Genomic DNA, 16,499 nt, shown 5'->3' on the forward strand with positions numbered 1-16,499 from the left:
TGAATGATTTCATATTGATCACTGTGGATTGGGTGCTTTTCTCCAGAGGGCCTATTACAGTGGAATTCAGAATCCCGAGGAAAGCTGTGGAGAAGGCTGCAGATGTGAACAAATTGTCTCCCTCTAGTGTCCTCTCCTCTGTGCTTCTTCTTCTTTGCTCGGCTTAAGTACCTCTCAGGCAGCAGGGAGAGGGCCAGACTGAAACATGCATAATTGACAGTCCTATTTCAGGAATTAGCCACCCACCAAACTCTAAACTACCTCTTTCATCTTGCCGGGAATAATTTGGCATCTTCTGAAGGTCCATTTCAGCTGGCTAGGATTAACCAGTGGTCCACTGATTGATTTAATGAGTAAAATTTCTGTTCTCCACATTGATTTGTATGTCTCTTCAAAGGTGGTTTGTGTGTAAACCCTGTCAACTGATCACGATTTGTGAGGATTACCGGGCTTGTGTCTCTTTGTTAGCACACAGAGAAAGTGTTAGAAGTCAGATCAGTAGGAAGGATGTTCTGGTGATGAGTGATTTCTCTCCCCCATTATGCCTTCTGTAACCACACAGATGAGTTAATTAAGCTGTGCCAGAGGCTACGCACTAGCATTCCAGGTAGATGGGCCACAGCGATATTCAGAGACATTGCATATAAAAAAAAAAGAACCTGTAATATTTACTTTGAAGTCTTTATGCATATAAGGCTGCCCTAATGCTAATTTGGCTGGCAAATTCTCAAAAAATACCCGCTTAGCACCTGCAGAACCTCAAAAGTCCACTGATTATTCCCTTGGAGGTTACAAAAACTGTTCTAACTGTGTGTGAACAGAAGATCCTCCAGTGCGTTTTCCCCCCAGAATCACCTCCATTAAAAGTGAGCTCCACGAAAGACAATTTGCATTTTTCTGACCCTAATAGCCCACCCTTTTGCAACTGGGTCTCTTTTTAGGCCGATCAGATTCCAACACAAGAGGATGATGACGACGTCATTTACCTGCTCCACTGGGCTGGGAGATAAGCTCATGCCCCTGCTGCTCCCTGGAATGTTCTGGCTGCTGTTTGTAGAGAGAGAGCTGTGTCTTACAGATGATGACAAATGGCATAAAAGCACCACAAGGAGCAATCCTATTACCTGTACAGTCAGCAGTAGGAAGAGAGGTGTGTGTGTTGGCCTTTTGGAGAAGAGATGGACCATCCCTGATTTCTCAGAAACCCATTGTGAAGCTGTTAACTTATGCTTTACTCAGCTGGAACCTGTTTTAAATCAAAGTTAATATTTCTAAATCTGTATGAGATATTTTTAACGGCATTTTCCTTTGCTAACGGACAACACGGGAAGCCTGTGGATGACTGGACTGATGGACTTCACCCATGTTTATCCACTTGTACTTTGTTTATGTGTGCCTAAAACATTTTTAGAAACCTCACAGAGCCTGAGAATGGTAACCAAGCCTCTCTGGCTAAGTGTTGCTCTCTGTCCTTCTGGCTCACTCTCCGTTTATTTAACCAGCCTTTTCACTCCTGTTTCCTTTTCGCATTCTTTCTTCTCTAACTGGCTGCCACCATATATTCTCTCAGTTGCCAACCACTTCCTATTCTGCAACCACTGACCTTAACACTGACCTTGCCTTGTCTGTGCCACTGAGATGAGAGAGAGAGATACCATATCCTTTGCTTCCCCCTCACTATGCTGCGAGGTTGAATTTTGCCTGTCTCATCAGTCTTCCGGCTGCTGGAGTACGCCTTGTTATTTCTTCCAGATTCCTACACATTTCGCTTTTCAGCTGATCAGACTGGAAAACATTGCTCTTGGCTCAAAGACATGCTGGGCCTTGGCATACACAGTAGACCCAAGCCGTCAATACAGATTAGCTTTATCAGATAAACTTTATCTGCTGCGTTTGAGCGTCCTTTGGTTGGGTACCAGCCTAATTCTGGGCTACGATTGATACCGCGACTCTAAGGAGATCAAAATTGGCAGCCATTGTTTTTGCCATAAGCAGCCTGCTGCTGGCTTTTCAAGGTGGATGATTCTGTGCATCACTGGTAACAAGCCTGTTTTTCTCTTTGTATTATTTGGTGATTAAACATGGCATTCTGGGTGGAACTTAGAGGTTAAAAGAGAACACTCCAAACAGTCTCCATTTCTGACCGATTCAAAAACTTGCTTGCACATAAAGCTCCCAGTTAAGCTCCAAATTCTGTCATGGTAGTATATCTATCTATCTATCTATCTATCTATCTATCTATCTATCTATCTATCTATCTATCTATCTATCTATCTATCTATCTATCTGTGTGTGTGTGTGTGTGTGTGTGTGTGTGTGTGTGTGTGTGTGTGTGTGTGTATTCTTTCTTTCTAAAGGTCCCTGAGAGCAGTCTTTGCCACTTGCAGGCCAGTGAAGGACACAATCTAAGAATAGTCTCTAACTACGTTTTGGCATAAACATTCATATACGTCGCTTCACCACAAGAGGGCGCTAAGAGCACATGACAATAAGAGCTCATGTCACTTTGACCTGATGCATAATGATAGTTCTGTTGATTGCAAGTTTCCTATTTTATGTGCGTGTGTGCTTGTGTGTGTGTGTGTGTTTCTTTTCTATAAGCAGTGTGTCTAAAAATCAAATAAACAGCAAGAAATCACCACCACCTACTCCGTGCCTGTGTGACCTCACTTACTTAAAGCACAGACTGTATTCATTTTTCAGTCTGGACTGGGAACAGCTAAAAGGCCCAGCTGCTTTCTCTGAGATTTTTTCTCCTTGAATCTCAGAAAAAGGTGGTTCAGTAACAAGCTAAATAAAAGAAACTCTTAGCTATGTTGGCTTTGTAACTTTCTATAACACAAGAAAATAGAGTTTTCCAGCAACAAAGACAAATGAAGTCAAAACTGTTTTTGTGCACTCACAGTGACTGCTTGCTATGTGATGTATTTCTAAAGCCTTTCTGTGAGGCCCTGTCTGAACCCATTCATATACATATAAAGCTGATATAAACTAATTGTATGGGAACACAAGAGGGCAGTACAATAAAGCACGCTGTGGAGTGAAGTCTCTGAGTGTGGCTGAAAGAAAGAAGCGAGCTCACTCAAAACAAGCCTGGGTGGTGAGATGAAGAGGGGAGGCAGGGCAGCAGTAAATGATGCTAGCCTTCTACACCTTGTCAGTTATTAGGAGAAGGCAGAGGAGAAATCTGACATTACTTTGTGAAGTCTACAGAGAAAATAATTGGCTAGAGCAGGCCAGCACACTGGCAGCTAAAGTACCTGGAAGGGATGTTTTAAAGTCCCACAGCTAAAGGGAGCCAGAAAGATAAAAAAAAAAAAAAAGAAGAAGAAGAAAAAAAGAAGACATATAAACTCAAAATCAAAAATTCAGCTCACACTACATCCACACTATGGATTTTTGTGTTCCAGCTTTATAAAGCAGGGCTGCAGTGTAACATGAGTTAATATTTCACACGGGCACAAGTGAAAATAAACTGAAGACAAGAATGGAAAAGAGAACTCTTTCTGAACCTCGAATCATGCTCTCTGATAATCAGCCCACAAACCACCAGCTTCCTTCTATATTTGGTTTTAAGCGGTAAATGCAATCATTTGTTTCTGAGCTCTTATGTATATATATATAAGTCTTATATATATATAAGGCTGGGGTCATCAATTGAAATGTGTGAAGCCTCCAAAAATAGGTTTATGTAACAATCAATACATGTATGCATAAAATGTATCTTTTTTTTTTTTTTTTTTTCTTTTTTTTTACAAAAAAGCATTTTTTTATTCCCCGATTGCTTATGCCACAAAAACCTTTGGGGACCAGGACGATGACATTTGTAAATGTTATTACTGGTCACAAACTCTTACTTTGAAACTAACAATATAACATTTTTAATCTTTGTGGCATAAGACTTAACAAACAGTAACATAAACTGCATTACATAGTGTTATATAGGCTAGTTTTGGCTGAGCCACATCAAATATCTCTTCTTAGTATTTTATGTGGATTTTTCTGTGACATTAAAAAAGGATTCACACAAGAGAATACAGACTATTTGCCTTTACTTCACCTTGTTTTTAGAAGGTAAGCTGTTCAGGTTCTTGGCCTCTCATTGCATCAGGTGTTTATCATTGACTGTGCTGGTGGAAACACAACACCATATTGTCACCTGTTCACGAGGCTCGCGCCTTCGTTTGCCACTCACCGCCAGAGAGGAGCTCTTCTTTGTCTGACCCAGATGTTCCCATATGTGAGATTGTCCTCACTTGTCTTGCACCCATTGATAAAGGTCATACGAATCACCTGAACCTCTGGGATAGTGTCTGTTCTACGATATATTTTCTTTTTCAGTTTACCCCCTTTTTTCCAAGTAAAGGAAGAAAAGCGATTGGACAGTACCCAGCAGAAAACACTCTGTGTGTGTTCTGATTCGTGATTAACTGTGAGACAAGGCAAGTACACTTAAAAACAAGAGAATAAAATCCAGCCACTGGAGATGCAGCGTGGCCGCTCACTTCCTTCATTTGCCTATTATAGAGCAAGTGTGTAGAAACAAGCCAAGATTAAGCTCAGCATTAATTTGCCGTTTGTTTGGCCTCTCCCCCTAACACTTAATCACTGAACACTTTAAATTAGAACAACTGTCTTCCAGGGTAGGATAAAGCAAAGAAAAGAAGAGGAGGTGGTGAGTGGTGAAATGAAAACAATTATCAGAAGGTGTAAATAGCCAACATTTTATTTAACATTACAGAAAACACTTTGAAGCAGCACCCAGCAATAAACTAATTCCTGACATTAGTTCTTCTCCAGTTTATCAAAAGCAGATTTCTGTGGTGCTTTTCTCCCTCTGTTGGCAGCTTTAAGGTCTAGATGCAAAAGCGTTACTAAAATTGTAAAAGAAAAAACCCAAAAAAACCTGCAGGCTGCTACATCATTGGCGTTTAATGCAGTCGAGATTTGAATATCACGAAAGTGTCTGCGCTTTAATGCTCTGCGGCAAGACACAAGTAAGTTAGCATTCCTGCGACGTTCAGTCAGCATGCAGATAATTTTCACGAGCGTCACTGAATCATGAAGGACACTTAAGTCTGAGATGTGATCAAAATGCAGAAGCAGCGCCAAGCATTTGGACTTTGTTAAACTGTAGTGACGCAACAATGTCCATTTGTCTGCCCTCTGCTCCAAAGAGTCTCTGTTCTCTCCTGTTATGTGCGTGTCCCCGAAATTTCGATCACACATCCTGACCCCTGTATGAAACGAGCAGGCCAGACATCAAGGACAGCTACAGTGAGAGCGGAAACAGTTAACAGGATGAAATGTTGCACAAAGTCAAAGCAAAAATACACATCTAGAGTGAAACTGGGGAAACAAATAGGGAAACAATAAAAAAATGTTAAAAAAATAAAACATTTAAAACTCTAAATTGGGGACATTAGTGTGTACTGAAGTGCACCTTGGACAGCCTGGAAATAGACTGTTGCTGCCCATGAAGCACCAGGCACTCAGTTACATAACAGACTGGTACCTGGATGTATAGTGCCATCATGTGCTCTGCTAGATTCATTACAATCTTAAAAAGACATTCAAAGCAGGGCTTGTAAAAATGTTAGAAAAGTTGTTTGTTTTTGCACATGTAATTCTAAAAGTGTCAGTACACCCAGCTCAAGCCTGTCATTGAAATTAAAGCTGTAAAGCTGGTAATATATATATGCAAGGTTTGCAGCGCAGCAGCAGTATTCAGTTTTGTGTCTGTTCTACTTGTTTGTGCTATAAACTGGTGTTGGGCCTTTTCATTCGTCTTTCAATGGACTTGAATCAGAATGAGAGACAGGAGCGCTGAGCTATGAAGGAATAAATCCCAGGAACAGGAAACAAGAGCAGGGCTACTGTTAGGGATACCACCTGGAAAGGATGGATTCTGCCTCCTCACACTTCTGGTGCGAAGTGTGGTTGTCTTCTTTGTTTGGATGAACAGACTATCTGTGGTAAAAAATTGATCTGTGGCAGATGTCGTGTTATCTTCATCGGTCATTTCTGTAAGGAGACTTGTGTCTGTGGTTGAGGTTTGCTTTGTTGCAGAGACATGAAGAGAATCAGAGCTAACACTTGCAGACATGTGATCAATAGTTAGGTGTGTGCCTGTGGTTTTGTACTTCAGGGTGGCCATGCTGATGCTGGGTGTGGCTGTGAAAGTGTGGTGTTTTGTGTCCCATGTCTCTCTTGGGGCAACAGGAGTGTTCAGCGAGGTAGAAACAGACAGATACCACCAGCCGGTGACACTAGCTTTGGGGGTCATAGAGGTCAGATCCTTGGCGCTGGCAGCCAATGGGGGTAAGTTGTAGGAGGCATAATGCCACCCTCCCGTCCTGCCAGGGCGCACCCCTCCACAGACGGGCTGAGTGTGGCATGGGCAGCCCAGGACACGTGCGGGGGTACGCTGAGTCCAGGAGAGCAAGTAACTGATGTCGGCGTAAAGGTGGCAAGCCCAAGGATTGTTTCCCAAAGCAATGACTTTGAGCGATGTCATTTTGTCCAAGACTCCAAGAGGCATTGCAGAGAAGCGGTTAGCATGCAGGTAGAAGTAAGTTAGTCTGGGGAGCCGATCTAAAGATCCGGGAAGTACTTTTACTAGCCAGTTGTGGGACAGGTCAAGAATCTCCAGGCGTACGGGTAGGTTGGTGGGCAAAGTCCAGAAGTGATTGTGGCTGAGGTTGAGCGTGCACAAACTGCTCAGCGTGTTGTTGATAAAGGTGGCTCTCTCCATTTTGTTGTCGGAGAGGTCAAGCAGCTGCAGGTTCCACTGGTAAACCGTGTCATTCTTGTCCAACAACTGAATGCGGTTGGAGGAGGCATAAATCCGCCAGAGGGAACGAGGTAGGTTTGCGGGCAGTCGGCTCAGCCGATTGTGAGACAAATCTAGAACGCGGAGATGGGTGTAAGCGGTAAGTTGGTCATCCAGGCTGTGGAATCGATTGTGGGACAGGTTAAGGGAGCGCAGGTTGTACTGTAAGTTGTTGGGCAGACTTCTTAGACCCCTCGAGGAGCAGTCTACCTCCCTGTGGCTGCGACTGCAGGAGCACACGGAGGGACACACAGCCAGAATTCGCAACCCAAGCCATAACACGAGCACGAGCTCCAGAAGAGAAAGCTTCCACCTACAAGAAAGACAGCAAACCAGTGTTATTTGTACACAGCATCATTTTCAGAAGGCACACTGAAAGCGAGGCCTGCAGGGTGTGAAAATAGTGAACAAAGGATACAAACATTTGCTGCCTGCAGGAGAAGCATTTCAAACTATACAGGCTGGTTCTTTCTCACTTTCTCTCCACAAACATACACACATCTCTCACACATGTGCACAGACAGGTAGCTTAATGTTTCCTGTGCATCACTACATTGTTTGCAGGTACACACATTAACGTCACATACCAAACTGACTCCCCCAATTATGCAGCCATGTCTTTAGAGATTCTGTAGCAGTATCCTTTATATGCAACATTAGGAAAGTGCTTAATTGTGTCCTTTTGTAGAACTGATAAGCGCTTGATCTGAACTCAAGGAGGATATTTCTAATCTATTGAAGAAAATCATCCATCACAAAAGGATGAGAAATCCCTGCTGTCATTTTCCCTGGCATCAGTTTGCGTGTTCAGTCATCAGCGCTTGTCAGTAAAGTCACTCCCATGCTCTCAGAGGAGGAGAACTAGCTCAGTAGATGGGTTTTTATTAATGACTCCACAGAGAGCTCATGCATCAGCCGGTCCGAAGGCAGGCGAAGACACAGTCGCGAGCTGCTTGCTGTTGAAACTGCAGTATCTTTGAGCCGAGGGTGTGGCAGAATGTGTGAGTAAAAAGAGTGATTAAATTTGTTCAGAACTCACCTTCTCATTTTATCATTCCACTCACTTTTCTCTGCTCCTTCTCGCTGTCCAGCCCCCTCTTTCCCCTGTCCTTTTCTGCTTTTGATCCCAGGACCAGCTGGTGTTCTGCTGAAGGTGTTTTTTTTCACCCTTTTCCGCTCATAGAATTGACCTCTGCCTACTCGACCATTTTTTTTTGTATCTTTTTTTCTCAGGCTGCCTTCACTTCTTTGCAGTTTGGTCCTTGGCTGCTCCTTGAAAAGCTGAGAGTTTACTACCGGCTCTTATGGATCTTTTGGGGTTGGCGTGATCACACACTGCAAGCTCTGGATTTACTCTGTGCAGTGGAAGTAAAAGGGGAGGGCTGGGGTGCTTGTGAGTGGGTAAGGTGGGGGTTGAGGGGGTGCATTAGGATGGAGGTAAGGAGAAATAATGAAGGGATCTCTGCATAAAAAGGACTACAAAGGAAACCACTTGGTCCCTTCCAAACCTGGCAGCTCTCAAGATTTCCCTCTGCATTTTAAAACAACAGCTGCTGCTGTGCTCGGATTTCAGCCCTGTTTGTATTTAAATAGGATCGACTGTTATCAGTTATCTCACATAATCTACACCCCCTCTTAAAGCCTCCTTTTGCAAATGTAATGATGTGCTTCAATTGGGTCTTATTTTCCTCGTAAATGTTGGAGGCTGCCACAAAAGAGCACCATGATTTATTGCAGAGCACTCTCCCTCTGCTGCAGCTTCCTACCTGTCATCAGCAATACAGGCAACTCTCCGTTCTGCACTGCATTGCTGTATTGCTACCACAAAATTAGACTTGGTCCAAAGAGACAGTTAATCAGTGTTTCAACTTTTCAAGTGCGACAAATTTGACAAAAATTATTTTTGCACAAAGACAGCTCACATTTCTGACTGCAGAACCCTGGCAGCAGTTAATTGAAATCTTCTTTTTTAAAACTATTGTCTCAGCTCAGTGGTCACCTTAACCAAAAACACATTTCAGCAAAGTGCTTGTTACTTCCTCCCCACCTTTTCTTTTCTGTACTTTCTTTTCTGGGTTTAGCAGCTTGCTGAGATGAGGTTAAGTTACATGTATCCTGTAACTGGCCCTTACAAGAAGCTTCACGATCACTCCACATCTGTCTACCACCACCCTTAGCGTGCTATAAAACTGCTTTCAGCTCGTGCAGTGTTGCCAAATACTGCAGCAGTAGCAGGAAAGAAAAAAAAAAGAACACCCAATAACCCAAATTTGACTTTGTATACCTGCTGCACCATACAGGCAGTAAAGAGTTGCTGAAATTATTTACTCATTATTTCATTAATGTACATGCATCACCTAGAGCCATGCTTTTATTTCTCTCTTTTACTTTTTATCTCTTCTACTTTTGCATTCAGTGCCAGTGGTATAAATGCACTACCCAGCTCAGCAGAGAACAAACTATTCAGAACTGCTAAAGAAAGGTGCACATTCATCATGACGTCACCTGCAAGTGGATAAACAAAGTTCTGCACATGACAGCGGAAACAACCCCGTATTGGTTTTTTGGAAAAGTTTTCTGCGTGTGTGTGTGTGTGTGTGTGTGTCTGTGCTTCTATGTATGTCTTTTGTCAGCTCTGGCTGAGGTGAAAGAGAGCATTCTTTTAGAGTTGAGTGGCACTGCCTGGAGGACGCACATTCTCTGCTTGCTAATCAAGCAGACCGCTTACACACACACACACACGAATGCCAGCTCGTTACACAGCTGAAGGGCCAGTGATGACTCTGAATGATGGATCTCTGTTGTGCTGGTTGCGTGATTGTCAAATTAGAGTAAGAGAGGAAAAACACAAACACACAAGGTGAGCTGGGGGGAAAGAAACAAAAAGCTTATTCTAATGTTAAAATATTTTAATTTTCACACACAAGAATTGGAAGCAACATCACTCTATTGTTTTCCCAGTAATAAAATGGTTGACAAGCTTAGAATACACACAGCTGGTTGATTATCAAATTGAAATCTGTCTGGAGAAAAAAATTACAGTTAAAGGATTTAAAGCCAAAGTGAAATAAGGGCAGCTATACACAAAACTCCACATCACATCCTTTGGCAAAGAAAACAAAATGTTCATATATTAAGCTTCTTATATAAGAAGAGTGATGTAGGCTGTATAAGAACACAAATAGGGGGAATTATTTCATGAGCTACTCATAGTACGAAACACACAGTGTAAGATCCATAAAACCCGAGTATTTAGAAGTGGTGGGAATCTTAGGAATGAGATAGGAATCTTCTATTTCTTTTCTGCATCACCTTCCTCTTTGCCCTCAGAGGAGGCTGCTTCCACAGCTTGGCTGAGCTGGGCTTCGGTGGCCGCCTGTGGGTTGGGGGAGGGTGAATCTTCAGCTGCAGTTACAGGTGTAGCTGAAGCCTCCTCGCTGTTGGCTGCATCTCCCACCGCCTTCTCCTCTGGTGTTTTCTCATCCTCCTTTACCTTCTCACTGTCTTCCTTGATGGTGCCGTTATTTGTCTCCCCTTGTGCTGGAGTTACCTCAGCCATTAACATGGTGGTCTCTTTGGCTGCTCTCTCAGAGTCAGGCTTGCTTTTGGCCTTATTCTCAGTCCCCATCCAGTACTCGTTGTTGCTGACAGGTTCGCCATCGGTTCTCAGACGTCTCTTCAACTTGCACACCTTGCACAGCAGTATCAGTGTCAATATCATAAAAAGAACGCAGTTTAATAACAGTACGCCAGACAGTATGTACAGATCACGGCATTCAGCTTTGAATTTTTGAAAAACACTATGGGTGGTTGTTGGTGTCTTCACAGTGGTGGTGGTGGTGGTGGTGGTGGTGGTGGTGATGCTGGTAGTGGAGGCAGAGCTGATGGCAGGCTGAGATACACTTTCAGCCTTGCTTCTGGAACCAGGGGAGGTTGCTGTTGATAAACGATACGTGGATTGATTGCCATTAGATCCAAGGGTGGGTTGAGTCATTCTGTTAGCATCACTTTGCCCTGGGATAAACAGCAATACACCCAGGATGAGCAGGCCGTTCATGTTTGTATCTGTGAAGACATGGCAAAGCAACATGGTTTAAAATCCATCTATTGCAGTAATGTCAGAACAGGAACAGGAAAGAGACTAGTACAATTACAAGGGACATGTGCTGTCCTTTGCATTTTCTAATATTCTATACATAGACTCCAGAACATTTTAGATGTAATTATTACAGTTTTTATTCCTCTAATACATCCTAGTGTATATGACAGCTCCTGTTTTAAAAACTAATCACAGAGCATTGTTGTTTCTCAAGCTGTTCAGGACCATATAGAATAATTTGTCCCATCTTCATCAGCTTTATTGGCTTTATGGCTCTTTATGTAAATGTTGATGCTAACTATTTCAGAGTACTTCTCCTTTAGCTGTCAGCTGCGGTATCATAGTTTCTGTAATTTCTCAGTGTGTTTGATTTCCAAAAATACCCCCCCCCCCCCCCCCCCAAAAAAAAACCCCCCAAACAAACAAAAAACAAAAAAATAAATTAAAGGTACAAAAGCACACTAATAATAACGATTATTACTAATAATTACCTCTTGTTTTTTTTGCATTTAATAGAAGTTAGTGACAGTGTCATTGTGAGTCTACTGGAGATTTCTTTTTAAATTCCAAAGTGTGGGTCCCAATCAGTTGCATAGAGTATTAGTGAGCTGTATTAAAATGGAAGGGATCGTTGTCGTATACTTTTGTCAGGCGCCCTGACCATCCCAGCCTTACCCCAACACCTATAATGAGTTCTGTAGTGATCTATGTAAATACAGTTTTCATAAATCAACTACAAATTCATAGTTTTGAACTTCATTAAACTCAAACTTCATCACTTCATCCTTACATCTGTGGAGTTGGACAATTTTTTTAAAAAGTGTGCATAATCCTGTTTAATATACACAATCGTATTTATACTGGTGGTACGCACCATTAACACTGGCTAACACTTCAAGATGAAAACTAACACTTTAGATTTGATTTAATCAAATACGACATCCCATTCTGTTTTGTTATAAAAACTAAAGCTGAAAAAATCACTTTTTTGAAAACTGTTCATTAGGTAATGAGTACATTTTTTAACTATAGGGTTGGATACTCTTAGGTACTCAAAAAGAGTATGTGAATTTGTGAATCTTTGGAAAATTATTAATTACATGTTTACATATTTTAAAAAAAAATTTTTTAAACATGTATTTTTTTCTGTATTTCAGTGTCAATTTATATTTGCGAAAACACAATTTTCCTTTTATGCTCCCAACATTAAACGGCTATCAAACCCTCAAACAGTCCATATATGTGTCCAAGGTCCACGTAGGTGGGAAGCTTGCTGCCATGCAACCTACCAAGAGCTTCTTCTAACTGAGATCTGCACTCGATTTATAATCAAGCTGCGCATTTAAAGATAAAGTTTGCGACTTACATTGATGATGATCTTGATATAGTTCCAAGAAGACTACAGCTCTGTGTGAATACTATAATCACGTATTCAGTATGCTGCAGGTGAAGAGATGTGAATGATGTGGAAAGCTGCTGGGAGATTTGACAGTAATCTAAATCAACGGCACACTCGTCTTTCTGACTCATTCTTACTTCTCCATTTAGGCTATATTAAGAAAAGGAAGTGGTTTTGGTGCTCTGTTCTGTGTTGCTGTTGATCACGCAGACATCTGTTGGGTGGCATACTATAAAAAGAGGGAGGCGTAAATAATCAGTAAAACCCATTGTTGTCCTACCTAGGACTGCATAATCATCAATACAATTTGCAAAGCAGCGACACCAGTCGAGCTGCAAACTGTGCTATTTTTTTACACAATTATTTTGAGCAATTCTATTGTTCTTAAAGGCCTTTCACAGAAACTGACGTGCCAGAGATTCATTTTTTTTTTAAACCTAAAGCAATAATAATCATGCCTATATCTGTCGTCTTCAATTTCACCTACATATTTTTGTCTGAGCTCTCTCCGACCGCTCACAGAGCACTTTTAATTATAGGCATTGGTAAATGTCATACAACAAACAGCATACAACCTTTCTGACACTTGGTTACCACACACCACATGCAGCGGAAAAGGACAACAGAACAAGCACTTATAGATGACATAAAACATTTATGAAAAACATTATTCCGCATCAGTTCACCAACAGCAAAAAAGAAAAAAAGAAAAAAAAAGAAATTTGCATTAAAAATCGAGTTATTTTATCAACTTCCCCTTTTATTTTCCTCTCTTACTGTATGCTGAGTTTCCCATGTGATTTCTGGCTATTTAGGCAGTCTGCACCTGCACTCATAACTTTCAGCTTTAGAGGGGAATGTTTAATTTGGTAAGATGTTGCAGATAAACTGGATGTTTTCTGCAGGCGGTGAAGTAGACACAGAAAAGTTTGGACCCCCTGCTGCTTAACCTGCTGTGCTGCAGACAATTTAATTATCACGAGCATGAAAACAACACCAGACAGTAAAAACTGGTAATTAAAAAAATGACAAAAGCAAAATTAAAGGTATTAAAGGCAACATCACAACCTGTCATGCTGCTATAATCTACCATCTATAGTCCTTTATTTGCTTGGTCCTCAGACTGGCGGTGGCCAAATATTCTGACAAAGAGTATTAATTCTCTTTGAGCCCTAAAAGCTGACTTAATCTAATAAACATGAGAAGGATGATAAGGCTAAATATGTATGAGGGGAACTGAGAACAAAAGGAAAGAGGATGACTTCATCTCAAAACCCCCTCACCTTTCACTGAATGACGGAAAGTCCCCATTTGTTAGTAAGATCATGGTGTGTTTGTTGTAGATGTTTTGCGTGCGTCCAGCTGCCACACTTTCTTTCCCCTTTTTTTTCCTCTTTCAGTACCTTCACTTCTATAAATAACCAGCTTGCTGGCTGTGTTGGTGGACAGCTTCATTAAGGAGAGTCCCAAGGTCATCAATTGATGGTTGACAGTTGTAGTGGTGCACTCAGCAAATGTTAGAATGACCACGAGAAAGCTCTCTCACTATCTCTGTTGTGTTCTCACCTTACCCTCTGTTTCAAAACCAAATTGTGGCTATGTGTGTGTGAAGGCTTTTTGTGTGATTTCTGGGTTTGATTTGAACATGCCTGGCATAACACATACCACTGGTTGCACATGTAATGCTGGTACATTTTCAGCTTGCTAATTTGGTAACAAAATCAAACAAATGACTAATTGTCATTCTGTAGCTGACCTTGCAGTAATGGAAACAGTTTTCCCTCACTAAACGCTGGTCATGTGACCCAGTACCAGTTGGAGTCAAAGAGCTTTTTAGCTGCAGTAGAATATACAAGGTCCTCTCTTTGCCATTGATGCCAGTATACAGAAATCAATTCACCATTCTTCTTTTTTCTTCAGATAAAACATTTCAAAGACCAAACGCAAGCACAAGTGCTCATTATCAAGGCACCTTCCGAGGCTTCGTAAACTTGACTGAAGGTCACAGAAAAGCTTCCTAACCAAAATAGGGAAACTGGAATTGCTTCCTTTTATTTATATACCTCCAGCTACAACCATTCAAGCTCTTGTGTTTACCGACTCATAGTGAGCCTTTCGATTATTGTCACTGTTTCAGAGTGAGACCAAATGCAAAACCTGGCCACCCTCTCTCATCTGCTACCAAGGTATGAAATTGAAAACTAATAAATGAGTGTTTGCAGAATATTATGATCACACAGTGAAGTTAACCTTTGAGCTTATGTGCTCATTAATGTCACTGCCCCACATTTTTTAAACCTATTAGACATTTGTATGAAATGAATTCTCAACTCGTAGCCAAAAATTTGTCTTTTTGAGGTTAAAAGTAGCACCATCTTTGGTAAATTCTAAGCAGTTTATTCTTGACATGTCAAATTTGTACAAACTGAGGAAGTTAGCTTAAAATTTAAGACACACTGTTTACATGTTTCCCATCAAGTTACTACATATTTGAAAAAAGTTAATGTAAAATGTGCAAAACCATTAAAAAAGAAGCAGTGCCTCATCATGTCTTTACCATAAAAGGAAAGATGGCAAACACTTTCTTTTGGGTCGTTATGCCACCTAGAGGAAAAATGGGATTGTGCTCAGCCTGCTCTTGGCTTGCATCTATAATGTTCACCTATAATAACTATGGAAGTTTATTTTTGATTAGATAATATCTATAATTTATTATAGGTTTGGATTTGTTTTCTCTGTTTTGGACATTAATTTTATGACTGCCACTCGACGCTCTCCTAGCTAACTCAGAGAAATTAAAACACAAAAAAGAAAACTGGAACAGTAATGTTGTCTCAAACAAAGAATGGAAAAAATATTTCAATATTTCTTTAAAAAATAAACTGGTCCAGTCAGGAAAACGGGGACAGAGAGAGGGGAAGACATGCAGCAACAAAGAGTCGTGGGTAGCACTCGAACTCAAGCCTACTGCTCTCCGGCCACCAGGCATATGTTTGCCTGCTCACTCACTGAGCTAAACCAGCTTCCCAAAGTGTTTATGGAGTGTTGTAATAAAGGAGAGATGTTCAAAAGTATACACATAAAATATGCATAAAAGTCCAAGTATGCATACATTTTTAAACTACAGCAGTTCAAAGTTATCAGCATTTTATTAGTTTGTATTTGTACTATATCCAAATTATTTTTATTTGCATTTTTATACTGAAACCCAAATAATTTAGATACTAAGACTGTACTTTATAATGCTTGCAGCTTGTGTTAAAAGATTTCAAACATTGACATAAACAAATCACATTTAAAATTGAAACTTGCTTTGATTTAGCATATTCATGTAATTTAAACTGAATGTGCTGAAGCAAGAAGCAGAAGAAGCAGAAGAAGCAGAAGAAGAAGAAGCAGAAGAAGCAGAAGAAGAAGAAGAAGCAGAAGAAGAAGAAGAAGCAGAAGAAGAAGAAGAAGAAGAAGAAGCAGAAGAAGCAGAAGAAGAAGAAGAAGAAGAAGAAGAAGCAGAAGAAGAAGAAGAAGAAGAAGAAGAACTCTAGATCATATGTTTTATCTTTCTACAGTTTTCTATCTCTTTCACATTTCTACTGAAAGTAGCATGTTTGTTGGTGCCAGATGGGCTGATCTGAGTATTTCAGAACCTGCTGATCTACTGGGAATTTCCCCACACAACAGTCTCCAGGGTTTACAGAGAATGGGCCAATGAAGAGAAAACATCCAGCAAGCTGCAGTTCTCTGGCCAAAAATGTGCAGTGGTGTTTCTACAGTCTGTTGGGGCCAAAGATAAAAATTCAGTGGTGGTCCTTCCAACCAGCACTGATCACCACGTTACAAAAAAAAATCTGACATCACAAAAACAAATGAACAAACAGAAACATGGCGACTTAATGCACAGCTAGCCAAGTTAATGCCAAATGTCAAACAAAAGAATGAATTTAATGGTAGCAGAAGTTACGTTATTCAGGCTTCTTTCTCGCACAGTTAAGGTTAAACTAGCAGTGTTTAGTAATTTAATATTATATTTAATCCACTCACCCCGGTCTTGCTTTCCCCCCTCCTTATTGTCGTTGCTGCGATTCCAAATCTGCCAGCCCTCTGGGACCAAGCAATTGGCTGCCTTCTGAATATGTGATTAACAACATGAAAGCATCCATCTCACCTTGTAT

At 41.0% G+C, this 16,499-nt stretch overlaps 2 protein-coding genes across 2 annotated transcripts; both read right to left on the bottom strand.

The window, feature by feature from the left end:
- Window positions 1-4,703: 4,703 nt before the first annotated feature.
- On the bottom strand, window positions 4,704-8,181 carry LOC146699832 (oligodendrocyte-myelin glycoprotein-like). The gene is made up of 2 exons (XM_085469736.1): window positions 7,872-8,181; window positions 4,704-7,145 (listed from the first exon to the last, which is right to left on the bottom strand). The coding sequence occupies exons 1-2, from the start codon at window positions 7,877-7,879 to the stop codon at window positions 5,792-5,794; spliced, it is 1,362 nt and encodes a 453-aa protein (XP_085325862.1). The 5' UTR covers window positions 7,880-8,181; the 3' UTR covers window positions 4,704-5,791.
- A 1,524-nt stretch (window positions 8,182-9,705) lies between these two features.
- Window positions 9,706-12,515, bottom strand: LOC146699833 (uncharacterized). The gene is made up of 2 exons (XM_085469737.1): window positions 12,298-12,515; window positions 9,706-10,897 (listed from the first exon to the last, which is right to left on the bottom strand). The coding sequence occupies exon 2, from the start codon at window positions 10,887-10,889 to the stop codon at window positions 10,125-10,127; it is 765 nt and encodes a 254-aa protein (XP_085325863.1). The 5' UTR covers window positions 10,890-10,897; window positions 12,298-12,515; the 3' UTR covers window positions 9,706-10,124.
- Between the last annotated feature and the right edge of the window lie 3,984 nt (window positions 12,516-16,499).

This window comes from Copadichromis virginalis, linkage group LG10 (genome assembly GCF_057382275.1).
Source record: "Copadichromis virginalis isolate Kocher_CV1m ecotype Utaka linkage group LG10, C_Virginalis_male_GT1.1, whole genome shotgun sequence".
In the NCBI taxonomy this organism is placed as follows: Eukaryota; Metazoa; Chordata; class Actinopteri; order Cichliformes; family Cichlidae; genus Copadichromis; species Copadichromis virginalis.